General features: G+C 36.8%; 3 protein-coding genes across 3 annotated transcripts; 1 reads left to right on the forward strand and 2 right to left on the reverse strand.

Annotated features, from left to right (window-relative positions):
- Nucleotides 1–2,096: 2,096 nt before the first annotated feature.
- LOC108677704 (docking protein 2) lies at nucleotides 2,097–9,318 on the reverse strand. Its single transcript, XM_018165974.2, has 7 exons — nucleotides 9,291–9,318; nucleotides 8,774–9,033; nucleotides 5,180–5,380; nucleotides 4,235–4,303; nucleotides 3,739–3,823; nucleotides 2,713–2,954; nucleotides 2,097–2,294 (listed from the first exon to the last, which is right to left on the reverse strand). Exons 2-7 carry the CDS (start codon nucleotides 9,017–9,019, stop codon nucleotides 2,097–2,099), a joined length of 1,041 nt encoding a protein of 346 aa, XP_018021463.2. The 5' UTR covers nucleotides 9,020–9,033; nucleotides 9,291–9,318.
- A 3,858-nt stretch (nucleotides 9,319–13,176) lies between these two features.
- Nucleotides 13,177–16,397, reverse strand: LOC108677722. Its single transcript, XM_018165996.1, has 4 exons — nucleotides 16,179–16,397; nucleotides 15,287–15,418; nucleotides 14,872–14,988; nucleotides 13,177–13,576 (listed from the first exon to the last, which is right to left on the reverse strand). The coding sequence occupies exons 1-4, from the start codon at nucleotides 16,313–16,315 to the stop codon at nucleotides 13,177–13,179; spliced, it is 786 nt and encodes a 261-aa protein (XP_018021485.1). The 5' UTR covers nucleotides 16,316–16,397.
- Nucleotides 16,398–18,879: 2,482 nt separating this feature from the next.
- Nucleotides 18,880–23,563, forward strand: LOC108677744 (ciliogenesis and planar polarity effector 2). Its single transcript, XM_018166017.2, has 5 exons — nucleotides 18,880–19,134; nucleotides 20,389–20,579; nucleotides 21,693–21,776; nucleotides 22,702–22,838; nucleotides 23,048–23,563. Exons 1-5 carry the CDS (start codon nucleotides 19,056–19,058, stop codon nucleotides 23,331–23,333), a joined length of 777 nt encoding a protein of 258 aa, XP_018021506.1. The 5' UTR covers nucleotides 18,880–19,055; the 3' UTR covers nucleotides 23,334–23,563.
- The last annotated feature ends 347 nt before the right edge of the window (nucleotides 23,564–23,910 follow it).

Genomic DNA, 23,910 nt, shown 5'->3' on the forward strand with positions numbered 1-23,910 from the left:
TTGCGTTTTCGTTTTCCTTGTCTTCTTACTTTTATCAACAACGGCATAAATGTCATTTGGGTTGTGCACAGGTGCCTCGACGGAAGTCAAATTAGCAGCTGGGTTATGGGTCGTTGATGGTTTATGGTCACTGAGGTTCATTGGTAAATATGAATGCCCGTCCACTGACTGGGCTTTGGTTGGCGATTTTTGTCGAGCGATCGGCATCGGCGGAGAGCCTTTCTCCTGTGAGGATTTGAAAACACAACTTGGAGAGTTGGGTAGTAGCTGGGGGCGAAGTGGTGAATTTTTGTCAACAAATTCTTCGCGAGAAATTGACCTGTCAGGAAGTGAAAATTGTTTCGGTAGATATGCAACAGCAGCCATGCTCTTGGACACTTTTGAGGAACTTGTCAGGTTGGTGGAGTTCATGGATCGATCAATGTTATTCTTGCCAATTCCACTGAAGCTTTTCCTCTGTTCGATGCCCGATTCTTGGGAATACGTAGATGAAAATTTTTCAATATCAAAAGTATCGTAAATTACCGATGGATCTGAATGCTTTTGCGGCCTAGAAGAGTGAGAGTGAAGGCTTCCGACAAAGAGCACGGGCGGTTTGGAAGTTCCCTGAACAGTAAAAACGAAGTATATTTAATTGAAGTTAGTATAAAGAATATTCAATGGTCATACATTTCATGATGGTTTGTTTACCTATGACATAAATTCAAATTTATAAAGGTATAATTTACCCGTATATGTCGAATTTCTTAGCTGTCTCGGCTCAATAGCCTGTGGTTCACGATGGAGGAATCAGATTGCGTGCACTAAGCATGTTCATTTGTAGTTAATAAAATAAAAATATGAAATAAACGGTCTTAAGCTAAGTATTGCGTACATGCACACAGTTAAAAGAGTGTTCAAAGCTGGAAAATATATGGTTTCACCGCTAGCGAAGTCAGAAAATTCGACGAAATTTCAATATTAAGCTGTCAGTTACGGAAAAAATGATTCGCAAACACATCCATTTTTGACTGTTGAAAACATCGACGAACATCAATTCTGCTTTAACATGTTTTCTGCTTCAAAATTATTTATTCTATTAATTGATTCATGCATTGCCTCTGACTTCACACAAGTGTGCAAAATTTCAGATCAATTAGACAGGTAAAAGTGTGTCAAATATCAGTTATAAGATTTGTAGCTGACAAAATTATTTTTTCAATTTTTTTAATATTGAAAAAAAGTTGACTTTTTAAATCATTTACTTTGACATTTGATTCATGCATTGTCTCCAACTTTAAACAAGTATGCAAAATTTCAGATCGATTGGATAAGTAGAAGTGTGTTAAATTTCGATTACAAGATTTGTAGCAGACAGACAGACAGACAGACAGACAGACAGACAGACAGACAAACAAGAAGTGAAGTTAATGAGAAGTGTTGTAAAAAAAGGGATTGGTTTGGATTTATTTGTCCCAATCCAATTTGATTTCTAAAAATATGCAGTAAAAAGTTGCCACTTCAAAACAGCTCGTATGTAATCTTTGAAAATTATATTTCAAGAACGAATGCTATACAGCTGAAACCTTTTTTTTATTTTTGAATAAATTATAAATAAACTTCTTAATCAACGTTGTTAGCCTCAATCTTACTGTTATGATGACTTGTTAAAAAAAAAGAATTTTTACGGATGTTGAGCGTCTGAAACTTATTTTTTTTTAACTCAGTTCAAAATTACAGTTGAATGATTACTGCATATTTCAACCCTCTTCATTGGCAACTCTATCACTATCAAAGTTCAAATCACAAACAAAATACTGTTTGAACGATTTCTGCATAATTCGAATCTTTTCATCAGCAACCTTATCACTATCAAAGTCCAGACCGAAACATACACCCCATACCTCAAGCTTGTTAGTTTCTGCAACAAAGTAGCTGGGTTCGTATCAAACACCCCATACCTCAAGCTTGTTAGTTTCTGCAACTAAGTAGCTGGGCTCGTATCAAACACCCCATACCTCAAGCTTGTTACTTTCTGCAACAAAGTAGCTGGGCTCGTATCATACACCCCATACCTCAAGCTTGTTAGTTTCTGCAACAAAGTAGCTGTGCTCGTATCATACACCCCATACCTCAAGCTTGTTACTTTCTGCAACAAAGTAGCTGGGCTCGTATATGTGTGATGGGTCGCCCAACAGGTCCAGGGGCGCGACCGCTGTTGCGCTGGGGCGGCGCGACCCAGCACCCGGAGTCCACTCCTCTTCAGCGACGTGACGCCTTTTGGCTGCTCTGACGATGCGGTGAATTTCTTCGCCCTGTTTGAGGAATAATAATTGTGGTTTCTAAGCCGAGGATACTGTGAGGAGATTATTATAATCAAGAATATTAGTATTTGCGATCAAAAAAAGCAAATACGTTATCTTTACTAAGAGTTTAGATATTGCTGTGCAGCCTGTGCTCACTAACTGGAAGTTAATGAGTAGAAGACCCTCGTTGTACTAGCCATTTCCCTACTGAAACTCAACAAATTGAATCTTTTTATTTAAATAACCTTTACTATATAAATAATATTACATTTGAAAAAACTTTAAATTACTGTCATTATTTACATTATTTATTATTAAATTATTAATAAATTAATTATTACATCTGCTTATCGTTAAAGGATTTAGCTGTGCATTCCTTACGGCACATTTCTCAAAATTTTTCATTAACAAATGAAAAGTATCGTACCTCATGCGTTATGAACTCAAATTCTCCCTCCCCAGCCTCAGTGTGTCTTCCAGCTTCAACCCAGAAAGTTGTATTGGTTGTCCCGTAGCGCCTTAGCATTGCGAACGGCCACTTCACTAAACGAACTTTATTTATTGCGATGATGGAGATGCTGCCGACGTCCACCACGAGTTCGACTGGCGAGTCGTCGCCTATGCGGACTTGCGTCGACTTGGAAATTCGTACATTGAACGACCGAGGCACTGCATATAAAAAACAGTCGGTTGGCTAGCATAACAATATTGAAAAATCTCGAAATATTATTTATGAATTTTGCTATGACTTGTGTAGAATGTATTAGTAATAAAAACGAGAGGATGAAATAACAACAGCAATAATGTGGTCGGACAACATCGTTGTACGTTAGGTAGACCAGCATTTTGATCTTATATAGCGGATTGCCTTGTAACATAGTTGAGGTTTTGCTTCGGCAAATAAACACGGCGCATAAGATTAGAGAAAAAAAATGAAAGGAATTTAAACTGCGTCTTTGTAAAAAAATGCATATCACTTTATAGTGAGTTTTGTTAAGATAATGGATACATTGGATGAATTAACTATCGTTAATTGGCACGTAATAATTACTAATGAAGTATGAGTTCCTGAGGGAAAAAACGAGTACAGCGCCAAATCATTTTTTTTTTCATGAGCGCCGCGACAAATTGTGGAAGAATTGAAAATAGAGCAAAATTTTCCTAGAGTTATCGCAATGTATCACACGATCAAATAATGAGAAACAGCGTCATTGACTGTGTCTTGTTTTGTCGAATGAAATAGAAATTATAACCAGATTTTATATTATAATAACATAGGTTGTAGCATGAATAGTTTGCCAACTTACGCGTAACGTTTTAAATTTATTACATCATCAAATAATATTAAATAGTCATCTTGACGCTGCCTTATTGTGTAAAATGAAATAGAATCTCTGACCAGATTTTATCTAATAATAACATAAACGTAAACATTTATAGTTTGCCAACTTACGTGTCACGTTCTCCTGACCACTAAAGCTCAGACTTGACTTGCGAGTGGGGGAGTCGCAGCCGCTGTGCAGGAGCTCTTGGATGCACTGTAGATTATTATAAGTCATTATTAGTCATTATTAGTCATTATCATCTATTATTAATCATTATTATTCATTATTAGTCTCTAAATTATTACATGAGGTCAAGCTCTTCAGTGTTGAATTGCACGAGGTGTCCAATAACATTATTACAGTGGAAAGAAGAATTGTTCTTTAGGAATTTACCGTAGGCATATTGGTTTTCAAGTAGCGAAATTGTCAAGCAATTTTAATTTGCTGCACCTTATAAAACACACGCATTTTTCAAGGGTTTCTTTGTAAACATAGCGTTATTTATATATCTTTTTAACGCTGCATCAAGCGTATCTGAATGAATTCGCTTGTGCATATCGCAGGTCCTGGCAAAAAATTGAAAGAGACAGCCGAACCTGTAAATTAAAGAAAAGTTTTACTCACCGAAATCCATCGCTTTCTGTCATCCTCACTTATGGCCGAAAAGATCAGTGTTTGCTCTTTTGACTGGACCTGGAGATAAAAAAGGGCATTTTTAAATATAAAAAAGGCATATTTTTAATATTTAAAAGGGCATATTTTTATATATACATTAGCCTTATTATAATTTACCTGCGACCAGGCAATGTTATCTCGCAACAACTATGGCATTCGATAGAGCGACCGCCCTGCACGGTAAAACTTCAAGCATGGAGGAACTTTGAAGAACATTGTTCAAGTATATCCATGGAGTGGTGTATCGAATAAAGTATATTTACAAAAATTCTCTTCCGTAGACTTAACAAATAAATTTCTTTCACTTCTGCAGAAAGCAGAAATAGTTGGGAGATGCAAAATATCAACACTACGGCTGCACAACCGTGGTGAAAACAGGTAATTCTATTTCAAATGTCATCAGTGTAATTCACTAGTATTTATGTAGCAGTGAAACAAAATTTTTAAAATGTAGGGAATAATTGCCAAGGAGAAGCTGTGTACGGTACATCTCACTTTAGACTGCTCGGTGTAGGCACCGTGGGTGCAAAATACATAGAACGGCGCTTCACTCAACTTCGCAAGCAGCAATTTCATACATATTGTAACAAAATTTGCTGCCTAGTTGCAAATTTGCCACTAGCATGATTCGGAAACATGAAATCATCCATAAAATGCCTGTTTTATTGAGGGACTTATGCATGTTTGACTGATGGAATGATGCATGTTTGAGGATGCCGTTTTTTAGCGCATTTTCTCATTTATGAAAAAAAAGGCGCTATTGTACTCGCCATGTCCGTCCGTCCGTCTGTCTGTCCGTCCGTGACTCCACGTTTTCGTCGACGAGAAAATGCGCTCTCTGCAGTGAGTACCGAGTTATATTTTTAAGTACTTTGATTTAACTTTCATACTCACTAGGAACGCGTTCTGCCCATAATCCACACTGTCATCTTTGTTCAGGGCCTCAATCTTGAGGATGTCGTTCGAGAGCAACACCAACTCCGGCTTGGCCAACAGATCCAACGCGGCCTCCTCGCTGGCGTGCTGCTGGAGACGCGCCCGTGCGAAGGTTGACGGCGGGAACAAGCGGAAGTAGCGCTGCTTTTGCTTGCCTAGCTGCAACGTCATCAAAAAATATTGCATTTTAATTAAAGAGCGTCCTCGGTGCGTGTAACAGAAATATTTTATTTACAAAATAAGTTAAACTTTTAACGCAATTCGGTAGAATCATTATACCTAAATCAAAATTGAAGCGTAGAGTAGAATGTCGAACGAAGTTTTTCAAGCAAATTTTTCCTCATTCTGTTGACGGTTTTTATTTACGACAATATAAACAACACCGAATGAATGCAGAGCATAAGTTTGCAAGGCTATTAAATTGAAGATGCGAATCGCAATAGTAGTTTGTTAGAAATTTTCTTGAAATAATTTGTGGTTACTTATTTTACCACATGTTAAGCGGTACAGGAACTATCTGATAATGAATAACAACTAAGTACAAAAATTTCAAATTATTTTTACGGTTTTCGCCTCTTGTCATGTTCTGCGATATGTTTAATTGCATTGCAGGAAAATTATCGTCATGCAATAGTTTAAAAAGAAGCTGAGGAATAATTTTGAACATATTCAAGTTCAGCGATTGAAGTCTTGGTTTCTGAATTAATTGTTTTTCATCATTATAATTCGGCAGGTTCTTCACGGGTTTTGCTGCAATCGTTAGCTACAGAATCAAGACGTGCACTGTGAATACAAGTTCAGAGTCATCCCTGCTTAAGCCGATATTAGTAATAAGGGAATTCCGATATGTGTTGCAGTACACTGAGGCGTGTGTGTAATATAACAGGTCTAATATATTAACACATAAATGAAAATGTTATGCCTGGACCTCATTCTCCTCATGTAATGAACTTTGTACAGAGATGTGCGCTACCGAGGTAAAAGAGAACGAAGGCTGTTGTAATCAAAGCAATTTACTTTAACTGGAATTCGTAATTCAAGCTGTTGGCAGAGAGTTTCGAGGTGTTCTTCCCCTTCACTCATAGAGATGCATGGAATACAAATCCCAATCTTAGCCCATTATAATTACGATAGTTTTTTATTGTTCTGTTTTGTAAAATAATGCTGGAGAAAGAGGTGAAATATAATATATTTACTGAACATATAAGAATTCAATTTCTTTCGCTAGTTGGAGGCCGGAGTTCAGACCGTCTGGGCTCTCATTCATCGGCGATCTCACAATCCCACAGCTCCTCTTTGCAGTCATTGCCATGCATCTCCGGCAATTCGTTTTCCTTTTATTCTGTAGAATCGCATTGAAAGAAACGATTAGGCACATCTGCCTTTTTATTGGACACGTTCTTCAAACCATCCTTCGTTCTTAAGTCAGTAAATCCTGATCTAGTAATGTTATTGGCGAGCGTTCGTTGCGTTGTGTATGTTTAGTAGTCATGAAGCCTACCTGTATTTACAGCCTAGGCCGGTGGAATAACACCGAAGTCGAATGCCTCCTATAGAATAAATTTTTCTAGTGGGTTCCGTGCACAGTGAAGTTGATACAAACTTAAAAGCATTTGTTTAGGTGTTCAGTGATGATCCTTTACACATTGCCGCCAGCGTTCAGGGATTTTGTTGTTTTCACAGGAAAATGGTGCCATCCGACTGTTGTGAGCCTAGTTTCTAGAGTCTTCAAATGATTAATGATTTTATTTACGTACGCTTACAGTTAATAAAGTTTAATTGATTTATTAAAGCTTATTTCGCGCTAGACAGATCATAAACAAATCTATAGGCTAAATAAACGCGAATCTCAAATTAACGTACGTAAGTTTCTTTCAATATTTCAGACAAGAAAGACATTTGAGATAGAATGTGCACAATTTTTTGAATATTGGTGCAGTTTGGCAGAAGTTGTTCTTTAATGCAGGTTTCATCGAAGACCAGAAAGTTTTTCTTATTGACAATTTTCTTATCGTTTTTCTCTATTCGGGCTTCGGTGAATTAGGCTCTTGATAGGCATTGAAAACTCAAATACCAGGTTTCCAAGGGACATTTTATTATAATTTTACGACGTTTCGAATGCAACTTCATTCATTATCAAGTAGGGGAAGAGTTATGCAACACTTGAATTTAAAATTTTGAAATGACATTAGTACAAACATAGGGTATTATGGATAAAGATTGAAATCAAAGCTCAAATTACGAGAACAGTTTCAACGTCCTGACAAATCAGGTAGTTTGTAAATTAATAGTGGTGACTCATGCTTGATGATGTGAGCCTCAGCTATGGCCAGTCTTGTGGTGTCGGCATCTCATGACGATTCTGGTGTGGGTCTCCAATGTCGCGCGAGTGAGGGTCTCCTTATGAGCCTCTCTCATGTGGTTCTTAGGTCCTCCGGTCTGGAGGTGGCATGTTAGGCGGCGGGTCGCCTGCCGAAGACCACCACTGCCCTGGATGTAATGGACCATCATGATTCCTGCCTTCCGGAAAGTAGCCTTCAACAATTCAAGCCGTCCGTCTCTAGGCCGTGAGTTGAACCAGCCCTCGGTCGAACGGACACTTGTCGAAGGACGATAAATTTTGGAACAGAACCATGCTATCTGAAACCTAACCTCACAGGCGGTGAACGTAAAATTACGTAATATAACGATGCCCGGAAGTCAGATTCGATCCGCGGCCTGCAGGTTCTATGCGAGGCCGGAGGAAGACAAAGCCGAGTGGTTCACGGCTGATTGGTGGATGTCCGGAAAGATCCAAGGCGTTCGATTCAGGGCTTATTGCTGCACAAAATTGGTGGAGCACGGCTGCGCTCCCTAGGCGGCGGCTCAAAGTCGTGCTGGTCAAACCAATGTAATTTACCTTTGGAGAAGTCTACAACCTTCTTTGTGGCAGGAATATTTGTAAATAACATTAGTTTCTTGTAATGGGCCCGACTTTTTGCACGCATTATTTTTCATTATTATGTTCTCCAGTTTCATGTTTTTATAGTAAATCAGGAGTTCGATTCGGTCGGCTGCGGTTGTGCTTCTGATGTTATTCAGCACAATTTATTTGAGGACTCTTTCGTCAGTCTTGTGGCCTTCAGTCATCCGATTTGGGTAATAAATTGTTATAATCAGAGAATAGATAAATGGAGTCAGAAAATAGATAGCTGGAGTCGGATTTGTTTGAACTCTGAAATAATTTTGAGTAATTTTCGGTCCCAAGTTTGACTGTTGTATCCTATTTACTTACAGTATATTATGTACTTATTTCCACCAAAATTTCAATATTTAATGCATCTTCTAACTTGAAAATGAATGTTTGTTGCATTCGAAACGTCGTTAATAAACAAAAACTACATCCTGAAACTTGCCTTTTAATCTACCGTCATCTGAAGAATTGTTCCACTCCCTGATAATTTAAATCAACGAATTCTCTGGTCATCAATCGCACGTGCATAACTTTTGAATGTGCACATCATTAAATAAATGAGATTGCAGTGAACAAACACATGACGCTCAAGGGCTCACCTTTGAGTGTGAGTACACAATGAGACTGCCTTCAATCACTGCGCGTTCCTGCGATGCATTCTTCTTGTGGCTTTTGACGTCGACTTCCACTTCCTTCCCTTGATTAGATTTTGATTCAGTTTTAACCGGTTTACGAATAGGGCAGAAATTTAAGAGCTTTGGGAGACCATCGTTCATATCAGGCTTTATGTCGTTTGATGATCCAGAATGGGCTTTCTTACTTTCTGTCTTGGTGACGTTTTCCATATCGACGATGATCACTGAAATGATCAGAATAATTATTTACGTAGCTATCATGGTGTTTTTTTAATAATCCAGACAGAATTATATTTCACACGAAAACATGCCACACACTCGCATTTTGTAAACTAATAATCCGAGACAGATGATATTTACTATCAACCTTCAAATGAGCTTCACTTTCAATCGGTATTAATTTTATTCATCTCGGGCTTAACTCCAACAGGTAATACATGAGAAAACTTGTATATGAAAACTCAGGTCCAGACAGTCTCACCACAGAATGTTGCCTTTCCAAGCCAAGAGCGGCCACTCGACGAATGGCGACCACAACACAGAGGCTGCCGGTGAAATCTCGAGCGGATGCTAGGCGAGATTGTCACATCCTAAACGGACCTAACCTCGTGTCCTAGAGCCGCAATTATCTGCCAGAGATTGACACCGAGCTGATTAGAACAGAAATGTTTACTTCGTCGAACTCACAGGTACTTTCCTCTGTACAATTCAACCAAACAATCTACAGTTAAATTGATTTGCGTTGTAGACTTCTTTCAGCGCAGAATTAAGTATATACTTGAAAAATGGGACGGAAAAAATTATAAGCTTTGAAATCTGCAACGCTGCTAACTCGTGATATCCGTTAGATCTGTCGGGAACCTAAAATAGTTCCGAAAGTAACATACGGGATCGTCCCGTAACCGGTCAATGTTAGTTAAGACCAGTATTGCCAATTCAGCAAATTCCACGCTAAATTCTCAACGCATTTAACGAAAAAATGAGCTCTAGCGGAAAAAAAATCTAGGTAAAATGTGGGTAATACAAGACGATCACCTCAACAAAACTATGGTAGGAGATGCATGCTAGATCATTACCCAGTATGAGTAGCACTTATACCATAGCCAAGTTTAACGCGTCTCTCGTACATTCATTGTCCATTTTCTGTTGCCCATAAACGTAATAATTAACGTATGAATAAAGCATTCATTTCTATTGCCGACTACTGGAATCTTGGTTTATATAATTGTTTACTCTAATTTGTCGTTTAGGCAACAGGACCTAAATTTAGTAACACTCCTGCGATAATTGGGGCGAACTTCCAACAAGCTCACTGAAGAGTTGGCCGTCAGAAATTTCAAGAATAAATTTATATTCTCACAATCTCACAAAATCATGAGATCCGAAGACTGAGCGCAGTTTTTCCTCAGTTAATTTTTATTAATTAAAGAACTACAATATTTAATGCTAAATGAAGATGACTTCTTGCGTAAGGATATCATTAATTCAGGATGAATAATGACACTTAAGAAAAATAGAAACTTCATTTCAATAACATAACAATACCTGCTGACAGATTAATAGTTTCAATTAGAATAAAAAATAAAAGATCGCGAATTATGACGAGCTACGGAGAATTATGAGGAGTTGCTTAAAAACTCACCAGATCACTCTGATAAAAAAGTGGTAAATCCGTTTTATATCCATTAAATTTCAAATACAATTTTTAAAACTGAGAAAGTTGTAATTTTAACAAAAACCTCGCTAAATGATGAAACAAATTTAAATTAACTGGAAAATTTATAAGATAATGCCCTTCGACTGTGAAAGCTAGGCTGATGTCAACCCTTCGACAACGGACACAGATACAAACGTATCTTGAAGTTAAAAAGTTACCCGTCAGTAGAATTGGTGATTGAATTACAGTTTTCCTTGAGGGAGACACGCAAGTCGTCGTTTTCAATACTTCGCTAAGAGTACGCGGCCAAGTACTTACAGTAATAAATAGTTTCGATCTCAAGCCTAACGGCGAGACTTGTATGTATCCCTAGCTTATATATATTGTATCGGACATTTTCGAATTTCTGTACATTTGTGCTGGTTTGGCTGATTGGTCGTCCAAAGCGAAATAATTCGTGCAGTTGAGCAGTGCCACAGGTCCTGGTGTTGTTGGACGTGTTGCTTAATTTTAAGGTGCAAGAACAATCATGTGATACGTCTTTTCGTGTAAGATAGATGTGAAGTTGTCTGAATAAGGGTAGTGAATGAGCGATTATACAAGGTCCTTCAAAAAAAGTCCCTGATTTCAATAGGCTTTTGCAAAAATCATACGACACATACAAAACAATTAATTTTATTAGTGAATAGCTTATTTGATGCCATTTTATATCACTTAGCACACTTTACTTCGTAATGAAAATTATGTTCGATAAACGAAGTCCCCTATTGTTAAGACATTCAAGAAGTCATTCCCTGAAGTTGAATATAGTTCTTCGTGTAACTTCCCTTGTAATGGCTTCCACTTCCTGCCTAATGGCATGTTTTAGTTTTTGCAGATTTCTAGGACGATGTTTGTACACTTCAGCCTTTAGGTAGACCCACAGAAATAAATCGCAAGGTGATAAGTCGGGTGACCGTGGGCGTGGGGGCCAGGAAATGTCTCCTCTTAAAGAAGCAAGACGTCCAACGAACAACTCTCTTAACATTTCCATGGACCGGCGAGCAGTGTGAGTTCTGCGGGTCTACCTAAAGGCTGAAGTGTACAAACATCGTCCCAGAAATCTGCAAGAACTAAAACATGCCATTAGGCAGGAAGTGGCAGCCATTACAAGGGAAGTTACACGAAGAACTATGGGCAACTTCAGGGAAAGACTTCGTGAATGTCTTAACAATGGGGGACATCATTTATCGAACATAATTTTCAAAACCAAGTAAAGTGTACTATATGATGTAAAATGGCATCAAATAAGCTATTTACAAATAAAATTAATTGTTTTGTATGTGTCGTATGATTTTTGCAAAAGCCTACTGAAATCAGGGATTTTTTTGAAGGACCCTGTATAAGAGGCATGGTGTATCTGTACGATCCGAATTTTGAAATCAAATTTAATGAAGAAGTTAAAGCCGTCATAACGATGACTAATTTTTGCTCCCATTTAAATAAAGAAATTAAAACATATTTACGAACTATCAACAAACTATCAATTTTAAAAATAATTTCTTAAATACATAAACAGGCGCAGCGTTATAGATCTTAATGAAAAAACACAAAGTAAGTAATTACGTACAAACAAACGAACGTCACAGCTCGAAACTTGGAAAGATCATTTGTCATTCCACTTAGATTCTTGAAACTCCTCAAACAGGATGGGACAGGGAAGTATCCTCATTCCTCATTTTCCTCACGGCGTTGGGAATGGGAGTATCGGGGATGCGTTTCAAGAGTGGGTTCACGCTCAGATGCAGTAGGTATATTGGCATTTCAGTTGGTATTGCCGTTAGTAGACAAAGCAATTCAGCCGCTGTAATAGGAAATTTTCAACAGGCGACGCATCTTTTATTACGACATTCCTTAACCTCGCGCTCACCAGATTCAACTCCATTTGAGCACCTTCAATGAGGCCCTCTCATTTGGGTGGAGTGTTTCAGCTTCGATCAATGCCCATAAGAGCTCAACAGCATGCACCTTGCCTAGAAGTTTGGAGGGGAGTATAGAATTCTGCGCGAATAAAATTTTCCTGCATTTTCTTGACTGACCGCCATCATTTTTGAAGGCCGCAGGAATACTAGTTAGGAGACGATTTTACTGTCAGCCGTTATACATATACACATATATTGGCATACTAGCCCCTGCGATTTCAGGAGAACGTCTTGTCATGTTGAATCTCTTGATTGATCTCTTCATAACTATTAAACACACCAACAGATTTTCTTTTTATACGAGAATAGGGGTTTTGCAGAGACGCGCAGAACTACAGAAAACTACGGCAGTGTATTGAATGATCATGCAATAACTTGAATGATCTGTTGCTCAAAACTAATGAAATTGTTATTAAAACACACTTCATGGTGTTTTCTTTTCGATTCCAGAGTAAACATTTCGCAGTATTTTTGTATACCTTAAAATTACCCTGCCCCACCATTGACATTTCTGGGACAAATTCCTCTCCTGGTGATGTTTATTGTAACCTTTACAAACTCACTAGGTACTTGACATTGACTAGAATTGGTTATTTTTCCAATAAAAAAAGACGTCCAGAGAGCACAATTGCACAAACTTGATATCATGTTCGTAGCAGTAGAATCTGGGATGAGAAACGTGGCTGGCACGCGCAGCAACATTTACTCTCAGCCTATATCTCATCAGCCTAAATCTCATAAACGCATCATCAAGATGTTTCCTGGAAATCATTCGGGAAATTACTATCTTTGCCGCTGACATTACAGGTGTTGCTTCTACGACTGTTGTGAAAGCTTCTCCCATCCATCCGGGACGAGCTACGGTATGTGCCACGAGATGAATCGTTTAATGAGCCACGAGAGGAGCCGTAAGACGAGCCACGAGAGGCGCCGTTAGACAAGCCGCGAGAAGAGCCGTTGGACGAGCCGTTGAACGAGCCACGAGAGGAGCCGTTGAACGAGCCACGAGAGGCGCCGTTGAACGAGCCACGAGAGGAGCCGTTGGACGAGCAGTGCGATGAGCCGCGGTGCGAGTCACGATACGAGCCTCGGGACGAGTGAACGCCGCTTCTTGGTGGTTTCCTGCCTTTTAGGCGCGGAGCTTGAAACCTGTAAAATGCATAACAATGTAGTGACTGTGACTTGGAAAGCACCATAAGTACCACATAAATATAATAAGTATAAATGATACTGAGTCTTAAAGAAGACGGATAATGTTTGCAATACAGATATGAGATCTTGGTGGTTTCCTGCCTTTTAGGCGCGGAGCTTGAAACCTGTAGAATGCATAACAATGTAGTGACTGTAACTTGGAAAGCACCATAAGTACCACATAAATATAATAAGTATAAATGATACTGAGTCTTAAAGAAGACGGATAATGTTTGCAATAAAGATATGAGCCTTAGAAATATTTCAACTGCATTTCAAATTATAATCTAAATTTTAGACAAATTTTCATGATTTCAAATCTTGCTATGGATATCATTCTCTAAGACAAAATGGACACAACGGATGGTACTACATCCCAGACTAGTGAATCAAGGCTCAGTGTTGATCTTTCAACATGCATATCCATACAAAAATAAAGCCTGTAGCCAAAGATTATAGGAATCTATGTCATTGAAATTATGTCATGAGAATTGCAGAGCAAGGCAATTACTTGAAATTGTACAATGCTTTTAATACTAGTAAACCTTAAATTGTATAATTCTAAATATACCAACATAATCTTAATTTTTCACTCTATTTAAATTATTTTATGGTTAAACTGAAAATTTCACTACCTGGCGTTTCTAAATCTTTTCAAACAATATAAATTTATTATTAAGAGTTTGTCAATAAAATGGCATTTTGAGCTTTTTAGCACATTTTCTCATTTATGGAAAAAATGCACCATTGTGCTCACCATGTCAGTCTGTCTGTCCGTCTGTCTGTGACCTTGTCGAAAAGTTTTTGTCGACAAGAAAATGCGCTCTCTGTCACTCACTGCAGTGAGTACTGAGTTATATCAGGCAAAGAGCACAGCTCAAATTCTTTGAAGAGGTTACTGAAGTGACCTCATAGCAAAGGTGATGGTATCTCATCATGCAAGCAAATTAAAATGTAGAATAAAAAAATTCAAATGAGCAACATAGAAACAAGAGAAGAAATTTATTTTGGAATTTTATACAAACCTGTTGATTAATAGACTACCAACAAACATGGCAATCTGTCTCAAAGTAAAAATTTAGGTGAAAAAATTTTATTCATCTTAATGGACACAATTCAACACATTTGTGTGCAGAAAAATCAACTAATAGGTACACATTATTGGTGCATAATTCAGAGAACAGTAAGTGGATAAAAAAAATCTTTCACTCATAATGTTAAATATTCTCTCTTTGATTTTAGGCCATATCTACCTAGGCAAATGAGGAGGAAGGGCTGAACAGGAAACCAGCACAGCAAGACCTCTGCGTTCCCACAGCACTCTGAGACGTTCTAGTCCAGCCACTGAAGATGACCATATATGCTCCTCTCTGAAAGTCAAAATTTCCAAATTTAAAATTGCAGAGAATGGTAGGCAAAAAAAATATTATAGTGAAATAAATATTTTTGAAATTATATTCAGTAGAACTAATGCTTATAAGCTTTCTCAACTAGGTACTAAGATTATATACTATCAATAAAAAAAAAAATCAACACTCAAACAGGAGCTTTCTCATAAATGTAGGCATAGATGGCTTTGTAAAATTGTAAGAACTCTTTGCCCAAGCATTGCAGCATTGACAGTATTTATTTCTGAAGAAATGCAATTTTACTAAGCAGTAGACTCACTCAGAAATTGTGTCAAAAGTTGCACTGTAAACATCCATAGCAGAGCTGATTGTTTTCAAACACAATTCTACTGATGCAGCATTCTGACTTTCACCTATCATCATCACCCTCACAGATGGGTCAGACTGCAGCCTGAAAAAACACATGTTGAATAGTTAGGCATGAATTTCTAAACCAAACACAGTGCGTAGGTATGTAAAATAAACGTCAAATGCCAAATCACAAACATATTTTGGCATTTATTTAAAACATTGTATCTCATGCTTCTTCAAATTAGCATGGAGGTGGGTGTTATTATTCAAAATTTACTTAAAAATGGTACTCACAAAGCAATCAGATTATATGCTAAAAAATCAAGGTATTTACTACACTTGATGAACATACTTCAAAGGAGCATGAACCAATGTAAATATAAAAGAAAGGCAACCTACCCAAATAAGTTTAAGACCTAAGTTTGATACTATGCAATGAATTTTTGATAAGTTTGATACTTCATGGCACTATTACATTCAAATTTAATGTGCCACATTCATTTTCTTCATCATCAATCAATCTTTGGAAACTAGAATCTTTATTCAGTAATATACCTACACCTGTGTAAATATTTGAAAATAATTTTTCATATCTTTACTTGGCAAATGTTAACACAAAGAGTGTTAAGAGGTTTTGGTGAAAGATAAAATCCCTGGCAATAACATGTAAAATAATGTTTTATATTAAAGTTATCTAATTTACTCCTAGTATAACCAACAAGGAAGCAACTTCAATAATCTTAGTTTGAATTGATTTTTGATGGACTATGTAATTGTTGCATTAATTCTTCAGCATTTAAGCAACAGCAATGTGTAGTTTAATAATCATTAAATTATTCATTTCAGAAATTGTAACGTACATGTCCATTACCAATCCACGAGCTTCATCACATAACAACTCTTCATTCAAGACCACCGGAATGTGCTCCAAATCTTCTGGCAAGGCCTCAATTCTCATTTCACATTGATTTTGTTTACTAATAACATACTTATCCATAATTTGAGCATTTATAAAGTTATTAATAATTTTCTTCAACCAAATAACTAAATGGATAGTTATAGTTCCATCTTGATTATCTGCAAAAGAAACAATTTTAATAATAGAGATCATAAAATGAACTATTTAGAAAATAACCTACATATCAAAACTAGGATTGCTTCTTTGTAGGGTTTGATTCTTTCATGCTGCAACCAGAGATTTCCAGCTAATTTTGGAGCTCCAACTTTCCTGCTACATTCTACATGAATTACTTTCTATCCCAGTGTAAAACAAAGTGCATGATTTGGCTGCAAGATTTCAGTGAAGCATATTTAAATTATCACCCTGATTTGATGTTATTCAAAGTGGAGTCATCTGAAAGAATGAAACATTCAAGATACAAAACAACAAAAGGGATAAAATTAGCCAATGAGCATCAGGCAGCCTAGCAAGATAAATTTTAGGTTTTGGCTCATTCAAAAACAGCTGCTGCCTGCTGTTCAGGTTTTTGTATAAGTTTATACTGGAAATTTGGAATTGTTAAATTTTGTGCAAAATGTACCTATGCATTCAAAGTTAATGTGATGATTTTTCTCTTCAACAATTAATAACCAAGAAAAAATATTTGAACTGATTTTTGAGATTTCATATTTTCATCTGTCATTTGAATTCCTGGCATTGCGGCAAAGCAAAGAAGTTTTTAGACTCATCCTTAAGTTCAATTTTGAGTCCTGTAAATAGTTTAGTAGACCAGCAAAGTATCATGGATACTAGTAAGTAGTATTATCATACACAAGACTAGGTTTAAATCTTGACTTGTGACTGTGAGCCTGTGGCTGTGAGTTGCTTAGAAAATTAAAAAATATTTGGGTTTAGAAATTACTTTTTAAAGACAACATAGCACTTTCTACCTATTTCTAAAGAGGCCAGTCTCCTGTCCTGTGTCTTTGTAGTCCAATGATGTTCCACACATGCAATAAATTTTTTATTCCATTTTTATATACAGGGTGAACCAGAATTAACTAACCCTTTTAATTTGTTAATAAATAAAAAACTAAGAACGTTATGAAGTTGAAACTTGTTTTATTTAAAAGAAGAACATTTTTATAGTAATATTGTATCCTAGTTAAAATACTGTATCCTATTACAATATTTTATTATTGTATTAGTTAAATATTTATTATGTATTAATAATATGTATTAGTTAAAATATTGTATGTAATATTGTATCCTAGTTAGTTATTGTATCCTAAAAACTAGGATACAATATTTAGTATCCTATAATTACCATAAAAATGTTCTGCTTTAAAATAAAACAAGTTTCAACCTCATAACGCTCTTAGTTTTTTATTTATTAACAAATTAAAAGGGTCATTTAATTCTGGTTCACCCTGTATTATATTTTTTAAATTATTTATTATGCCTATTGATTCAAGCTTTGTCTATGACTATGACTTTACACAAGCACAACCGTGCATTGAGCACAAGTGTGCAGAAAATTCAAGATAGATTGGACAGGTAGAACATAGAAGTGTTTTAAATATTGATCATAAGATTTAGATTAGTTGCAATTGCATACAAACAAATAACAAGCACTCAAGCAGTGACCAGTGAGTGAAGTTAAAGAGAAGAGAAGTATTTAGTGTTGTCTATAAGTTGTAATGAACTGATTCTAAAAAATCTCTGGTTTACCACTTTGAACTTTGAGCACTCATCATTCATTCATTGACATTCCATAGTTTTGAGTTTTCAATATTACTCAATAGTCAATACTCAGTCAGTCAGTCAGTCTCTCAATGACTCAACCCAATTACAGTTTTTACATGAAATTATGACTGATTCAATCAACTTAATTCTTCTAACTTTATCTGGTACGGGGTACCTAATGGAAATTTGTTTCATTCTATTAAAATGTTTAATGATGAAGATTGTCAGCCGATGGGGTCATGGGGATAAGAAGGTACCTAATCACTGTAAGTGTAATCACTCATCACCATTCACCAATCACCATCAGTGATGCAGTGAATCACACATTTCTAAATTTCAATTAAAATTTGGCATTTGCAAGTTCTATGCTAATTTCTATGATTGGTTATGAATTATGATGAGGTGCATCACCGACAGAACTAACAGAAGTATATTGACACGACACATCTTCAATTTTAATACTAACAAGTAACAACTACGCAACAAGTATATATATTGTAGATAGAGAATTGAGAATTCAGCATTGTAGTGTCCGCACTAACTTAGGTAGTCTAACTAAGGAATGAACCAAGTTTGGCCTGTTGCAGATTCTTGACAATAGATCTAAAAACTAGCCTTTTGAACAGATATGTTCAAAATTTGTATGTATATAAGTATATTTAAAAAATAATAATAAGTAAAAAAACCGACGACGAAACAGATAGCGACTGGTCTTGCCAAGTCCGTTGAGGGATGGGCAGCTCCATCCTGACCTCCCAAATAAACACTTACGGATGACACTAGCAACTGTATTTGAAACCGTAGATCCGAGCATCCGGATGTCTTCAGTTTTCCTTTGAATAAGAAGCATCAGATTCCAGCAGTTGCCATTCGACTATCTCCACGGGAGTTATCTTGTAGCAACGAAGCTGGTGCATTGTGATTAAATAAAACTAATCATTTATCCTTACTATAGTTTTCAAGAAATGAGCGGTGAATCGAATAAAAAAAGGATAAATAGTTGAAAAAAATTAGAGAAAGAGGTATCAAAAGAACAAGTCGTCAATCTTCAATGACAGAAAATATGAAATGCAATGAGGGACAGTACGTTAGTTTACTGATGCCTGGAACAGAGAGGCGGAAGATTTTTGGTGAGCGGAACCGAATTGTGAATGCACATTATTGTTGTGTGTTGTCATAATAATGTAGAATATGCAAGCACAGTTTATTTTCTCCTATAAAACAGTTGGTTTTTGGTTATTAGCTTTAAAATATTAATTAAAACTGATTTATTTTTTTCTTTTATTTTTTATTTATTTATTATACTGATTTATTTTTTTCTTTCTCTGCCGGTGCGATTTAATATTTCGAAACTTAGACAGACAAGCAATGATCCCAATTACTGAACAGTTTTTTACTCAGCAGTATACAATTAAACAATATCTATAGGATTGTTATATGCGTATAACACGGTGAAATAATAACGTCAATTCTTGCCTTTCTTTATTTTCACGTAAATATAACTATAAAATAATAAAGTAAAGGTATAATTGTTGCTTCAACAAGTCGCCAAGGGCAATACATACAATATAATTAGAATACTAGATAAAAACACAGGTCGGCGGTCGCTGTGTTTGGGTACCCGAAAATACGACTTTTTTACATTTCTGCAACTTTATCGCTCTTTTATATATATATACCTATATTGGTATGCCATTTCTGTCGAGGCGCATTGACTCAAAATGAGTACCTATCTCGGAATTTGTCATTGACAAAAATGTTGACATATTTTTAGCGGCAATTTCTACCGCGTTGGAGAACTACTGAAACTTCAGCCTATTTAATTGAACGTTGTCCGTTAGCCATACCTATAAGGCTATAGTGTATGTGATGTTTTTCAATGGCTTAATAAAAAACTGGAACTTTAACTTTAATTGAATAAAAGATTATAACGAATTTGTTAGTGCTCTATTTTTGTATAAATATTCTGCACACTCAAAGCCAAAAGACGCGATTGTTATGAACGCTCATTTAACCTTTATGATTATCAACGTTCATACTGATGGTCTTATAAATCGCATGAACTTACCTTCGATATTTTCTCTTCTTCTAAGAAAACGTTTATCAGCATAATGAATCGCAGAAACGACATTTTTCGATATTTTTTCGTTTTTTTTTTCTGAGAGGAGCTCCGTCAGCCTAATGAATCGCACGAACTTATCTTAAATGTTATTTCTTCTTCTAAGAGAAGGTCCATCAGCCTGATGAATCACATCACCTCATCTTAGATTTATTTTTCATCTAAGAGAAGGTCCATCAAACTAAATCGAGACAAAAACCTGTCGCTAGTGATGTCCTAAATCAAATCACTTTATCAGTGCTCTTGCTTGCCCGGTTGTCCCTAGGCCTGCTGGAAAAACCGGACTTCCCTGCCGCGACGACTCAAGCTTCTTACAAACTTTACGTGTGCGGAAGACCAGGCTCGGGTAAAACGTGGGCGAGGAGTCGCTTGGCAGGGCGTGAGGTCTGCAGTGAAGTGAGCGGCGAAGAAGCTGTGTCTGGCATCGAAGCTAATGTCATTTACTGGCCTATGAAGGTGAGTGATCCTTTTAGTAGAATTCTATAGTACGACGCAAGTCTCATTCAACGAATGTTTTTTCCACACTCATAGCCAATTGAATGTATTTATATCTTTTAAATGACTAGCTGCGCTTGTTGCGGCTTTGACTGCAGTTTATTGACCTACGATCTATCATAAAGAATTAAATAATAGCCGAAAACATGACTGTATTTGCGGTATTACTATAAGTCAACAAAAAACTCTCCTCATACAGGCTTCAAGTTCGAATCGAAGGTGTCTATTCTGTAACAAAAATCATTAAAAATATATTGTTTGAAATTGTAAAATTCGCAGCCATCCTGCATTTTTGTAGAAACTTCACTCGTGAAATGAACATGATTGTCATGAATTGCTAAAATGTGAACTATGTGGATCACATGATTCGGGAATATTCAAGACTGATTACTTTACAATTTACATGAATAGCCAGAGCTGGGCAGCGCCATTTTGAAATGTAGCGGGCGCTACCGCTACCGCTACAATTGCTTAAATGTAGCGCCGCTACCGCTACTGAAAATGTAGCGGCCGCGACATGTAGCGCGCTACTGCCCACCTCTGTGAATAGCATCATGTAACTCAGCTCGTCTAAGCCTGCCAAGGTGTTCAGTTTCAAAAGTATAAAACTGACAATTGCTCTTTTTCTGTAGTACCTCATTGATTCAATTTCTTATTTTTACTATGGAGCTCTCAATAGATCACGACTCAACGTTGCAATGAGAAAATCATCGATAAGAAAAGAAAAATCATAGAGGGTAAAATTATGGTCTCGTACGTAACAAGGGTTTCGAAGTTTATTTAAAGTGAAAGTGAGCACAAACGCAACATTAAAATAAAAAATCATAGAGCTAAAGCAAATTACAAACTAACTACTTAGAAGGTGATGGCTACCGATTTTTCACTTTCGTACTTTTTCTTTGCATAGTAAGTCAAAATTATTAAAAAGCAAGAAATGTTTGTATCAACTTTCAGTTCCTAGAAACGAATTGCGTTAGCTTAGCAAAGTCAATCTTATGAGTTCATTTGGTGATATTTTGGAACTGAAAGCACTAATTCGCTGCCGTCTTAATTGAAAGGTTGCCTTTTCCAAAGATTAGCGGCAAGTCGATACTTTTCCGCTTGGAGCTTTGGGAAGCAGGCGAATGGAGTGTGAGGCGATATGATCACATTTTGCCCGTGAGTATCAGGGTAATTGTATTGATAAATATTGCAGAAGAATACTTCCCACTATGTTAATTTATACAAAATCTACTAGCCTCGCTAGTTAACTTAAGTATCCAGTTAATTGTTGTAATGAATATTACATAACTATTCATCCCACTATGTTCACTTTGACGCAGTCTATTCCACGATATGTTTACAGTTCAGCGTCTTTGTCCGCACCGTAAAACAAAGATAATTAGCATTGCTTTGGACATGAATGAACAATTTGGCTTTGAAATAATGTGATTAATGTCGTTGTGTTTAATTTCAAGTCAATACTTCTGATAGAGTAATTCTTAATGATCAGGTTTATGCTGACTTTCGAATGGTAGACAACTAATAAGAATGTAGATTCTCATTTCAAAGGGATCGCAGAGGTTTTATTTAATGTCATTGCCAAGCATACCAGAATCATGCCCTCCAGCTAGCATAGAAACTGTCTTGATGAATACCAATCCCATATATCGCGAGTGTAAGTCTGCTATATCCAGAAGGTCAATCATTAATTCTGGAATGAAATGTTACATCTCAAGAAGCCGATCCCAATCTAAAATAATAAAAAAAATAAAATTTAAATTAAAAAAAAATTATAGTCCGTTTCGAGATTGTCCGCTTTTATGGGTGAGGTTAACTAATTTTGAGCGTGAAACGCGTTCAATGCTGTAGTTTCTTTAAAACGAATATTTCACTTTTCTTTTCTGTACGCAAACAGAGTTTATAATTTTGTATTGTCTGATTGCAGGTTAATTTATTTTTTTACCACATGATCGTGTATGTCTTTTCCACAACTGCAACTTATTCAGCCTGGAAAAGTAAGTCATTAAACGAATAGTACAGATAATTTTGCATTATCGATAGTTGCATTATTTATAATATAAAAGCTGGGTCGCGTTTCAAGGCCTGTCGAGACGGCGTGAATGGGGTGCTGCTGTGCTTCTCTATCAACGACTCCCAAGGCTGGCAAGAGCTGCCGCGACTGCTGGCGACTTCAGTGCAGCCTGGCGAGAAGGCTACCGTCATACCATTGGCCACAAGGTACCCTATGTCTTAACCTTTTGCCTGCAGATACATTGAACGTTCTATCGCGGTTAGTATCCACAATTACGTAGTATCTTTGTATAATAACGGTAACAACAGTTATCACTGTTTTGGATAATGGGTCGTATACGATAAACGTATTTTTCCTCGGAACATAGCGAATGTTCTTGAAAACGACTGACGTTATTCAATGATTATTTTTTCAGGACGAGTGAGTCAAATGGCGACTGGGAAGCAAGCCAAGCCGATATAAAAGCCCTGGAAGAACGTTGCAACGTGACAGTGTTGCGTATGCCTCCGCCCACCGCCTGCAACCACGCGAGCTCGCGGCCCCAGCATTCTGCGGACACCTTGGCGAGGGGCGGAGATGCGAGGAGTATGTTGTCGCAAGACGGCATCACTGATGAAATAAGAGCCATTGAACCTATACTCAGTGCCATCTGCTTGAAGCTTTGGCAGAAGGAGCAAGAATTACTTATGTCTATAAAATAGTCTTCGCGACAGAACTAACCGAAGGTTTCTGGGTTTTGAGGTTTATGTTTGATTTTCTTTTAATAGCTGCAATTAATTTCTTTATTAGTTAGCCTCTGTACTTCTAACGAAATTCGAATACTAGATAGAGTAGCATAAATTCGCATACCTTTTTATTCGTTTCCTTTACATTAATTTTCGTGAACCAGCTTGAAAAAGAGTTATTTGCAAATAAAATTTCAGTATTTTCATGCGTATTGAATTATTCAAACTTACCTCAAGGAAATTCTTAACGATTTGTTGTGGCCGAGTGGTTGAGAACGACAAGAATGGAGCACTGAGTTAAGGGTGTGAGCCCCACCTAGCAGTGAAAATTTAGCGATGTGTAGAATTCAAAACCAGCCAGATTTGGCCAACGCTGCTATTACATACTGTGCTATGAGATATGGAACGCTGCTAGTACATACTGTGCTATGAGATATGGAACGCTGCTATTACCTATATACTGTGCTATGAGATATTATCGATCTCTGACGGCCATTTAAATGTTTCACATATCAAACAAATGAGTTTCTCAATAGATGTCAGATCTTACCCG

Source organism: Hyalella azteca, unplaced genomic scaffold (assembly GCF_000764305.2).
Source record: "Hyalella azteca isolate HAZT.00-mixed unplaced genomic scaffold, Hazt_2.0.2 contig2224, whole genome shotgun sequence".
Classification (NCBI taxonomy): domain Eukaryota; kingdom Metazoa; phylum Arthropoda; class Malacostraca; order Amphipoda; family Hyalellidae; genus Hyalella; species Hyalella azteca.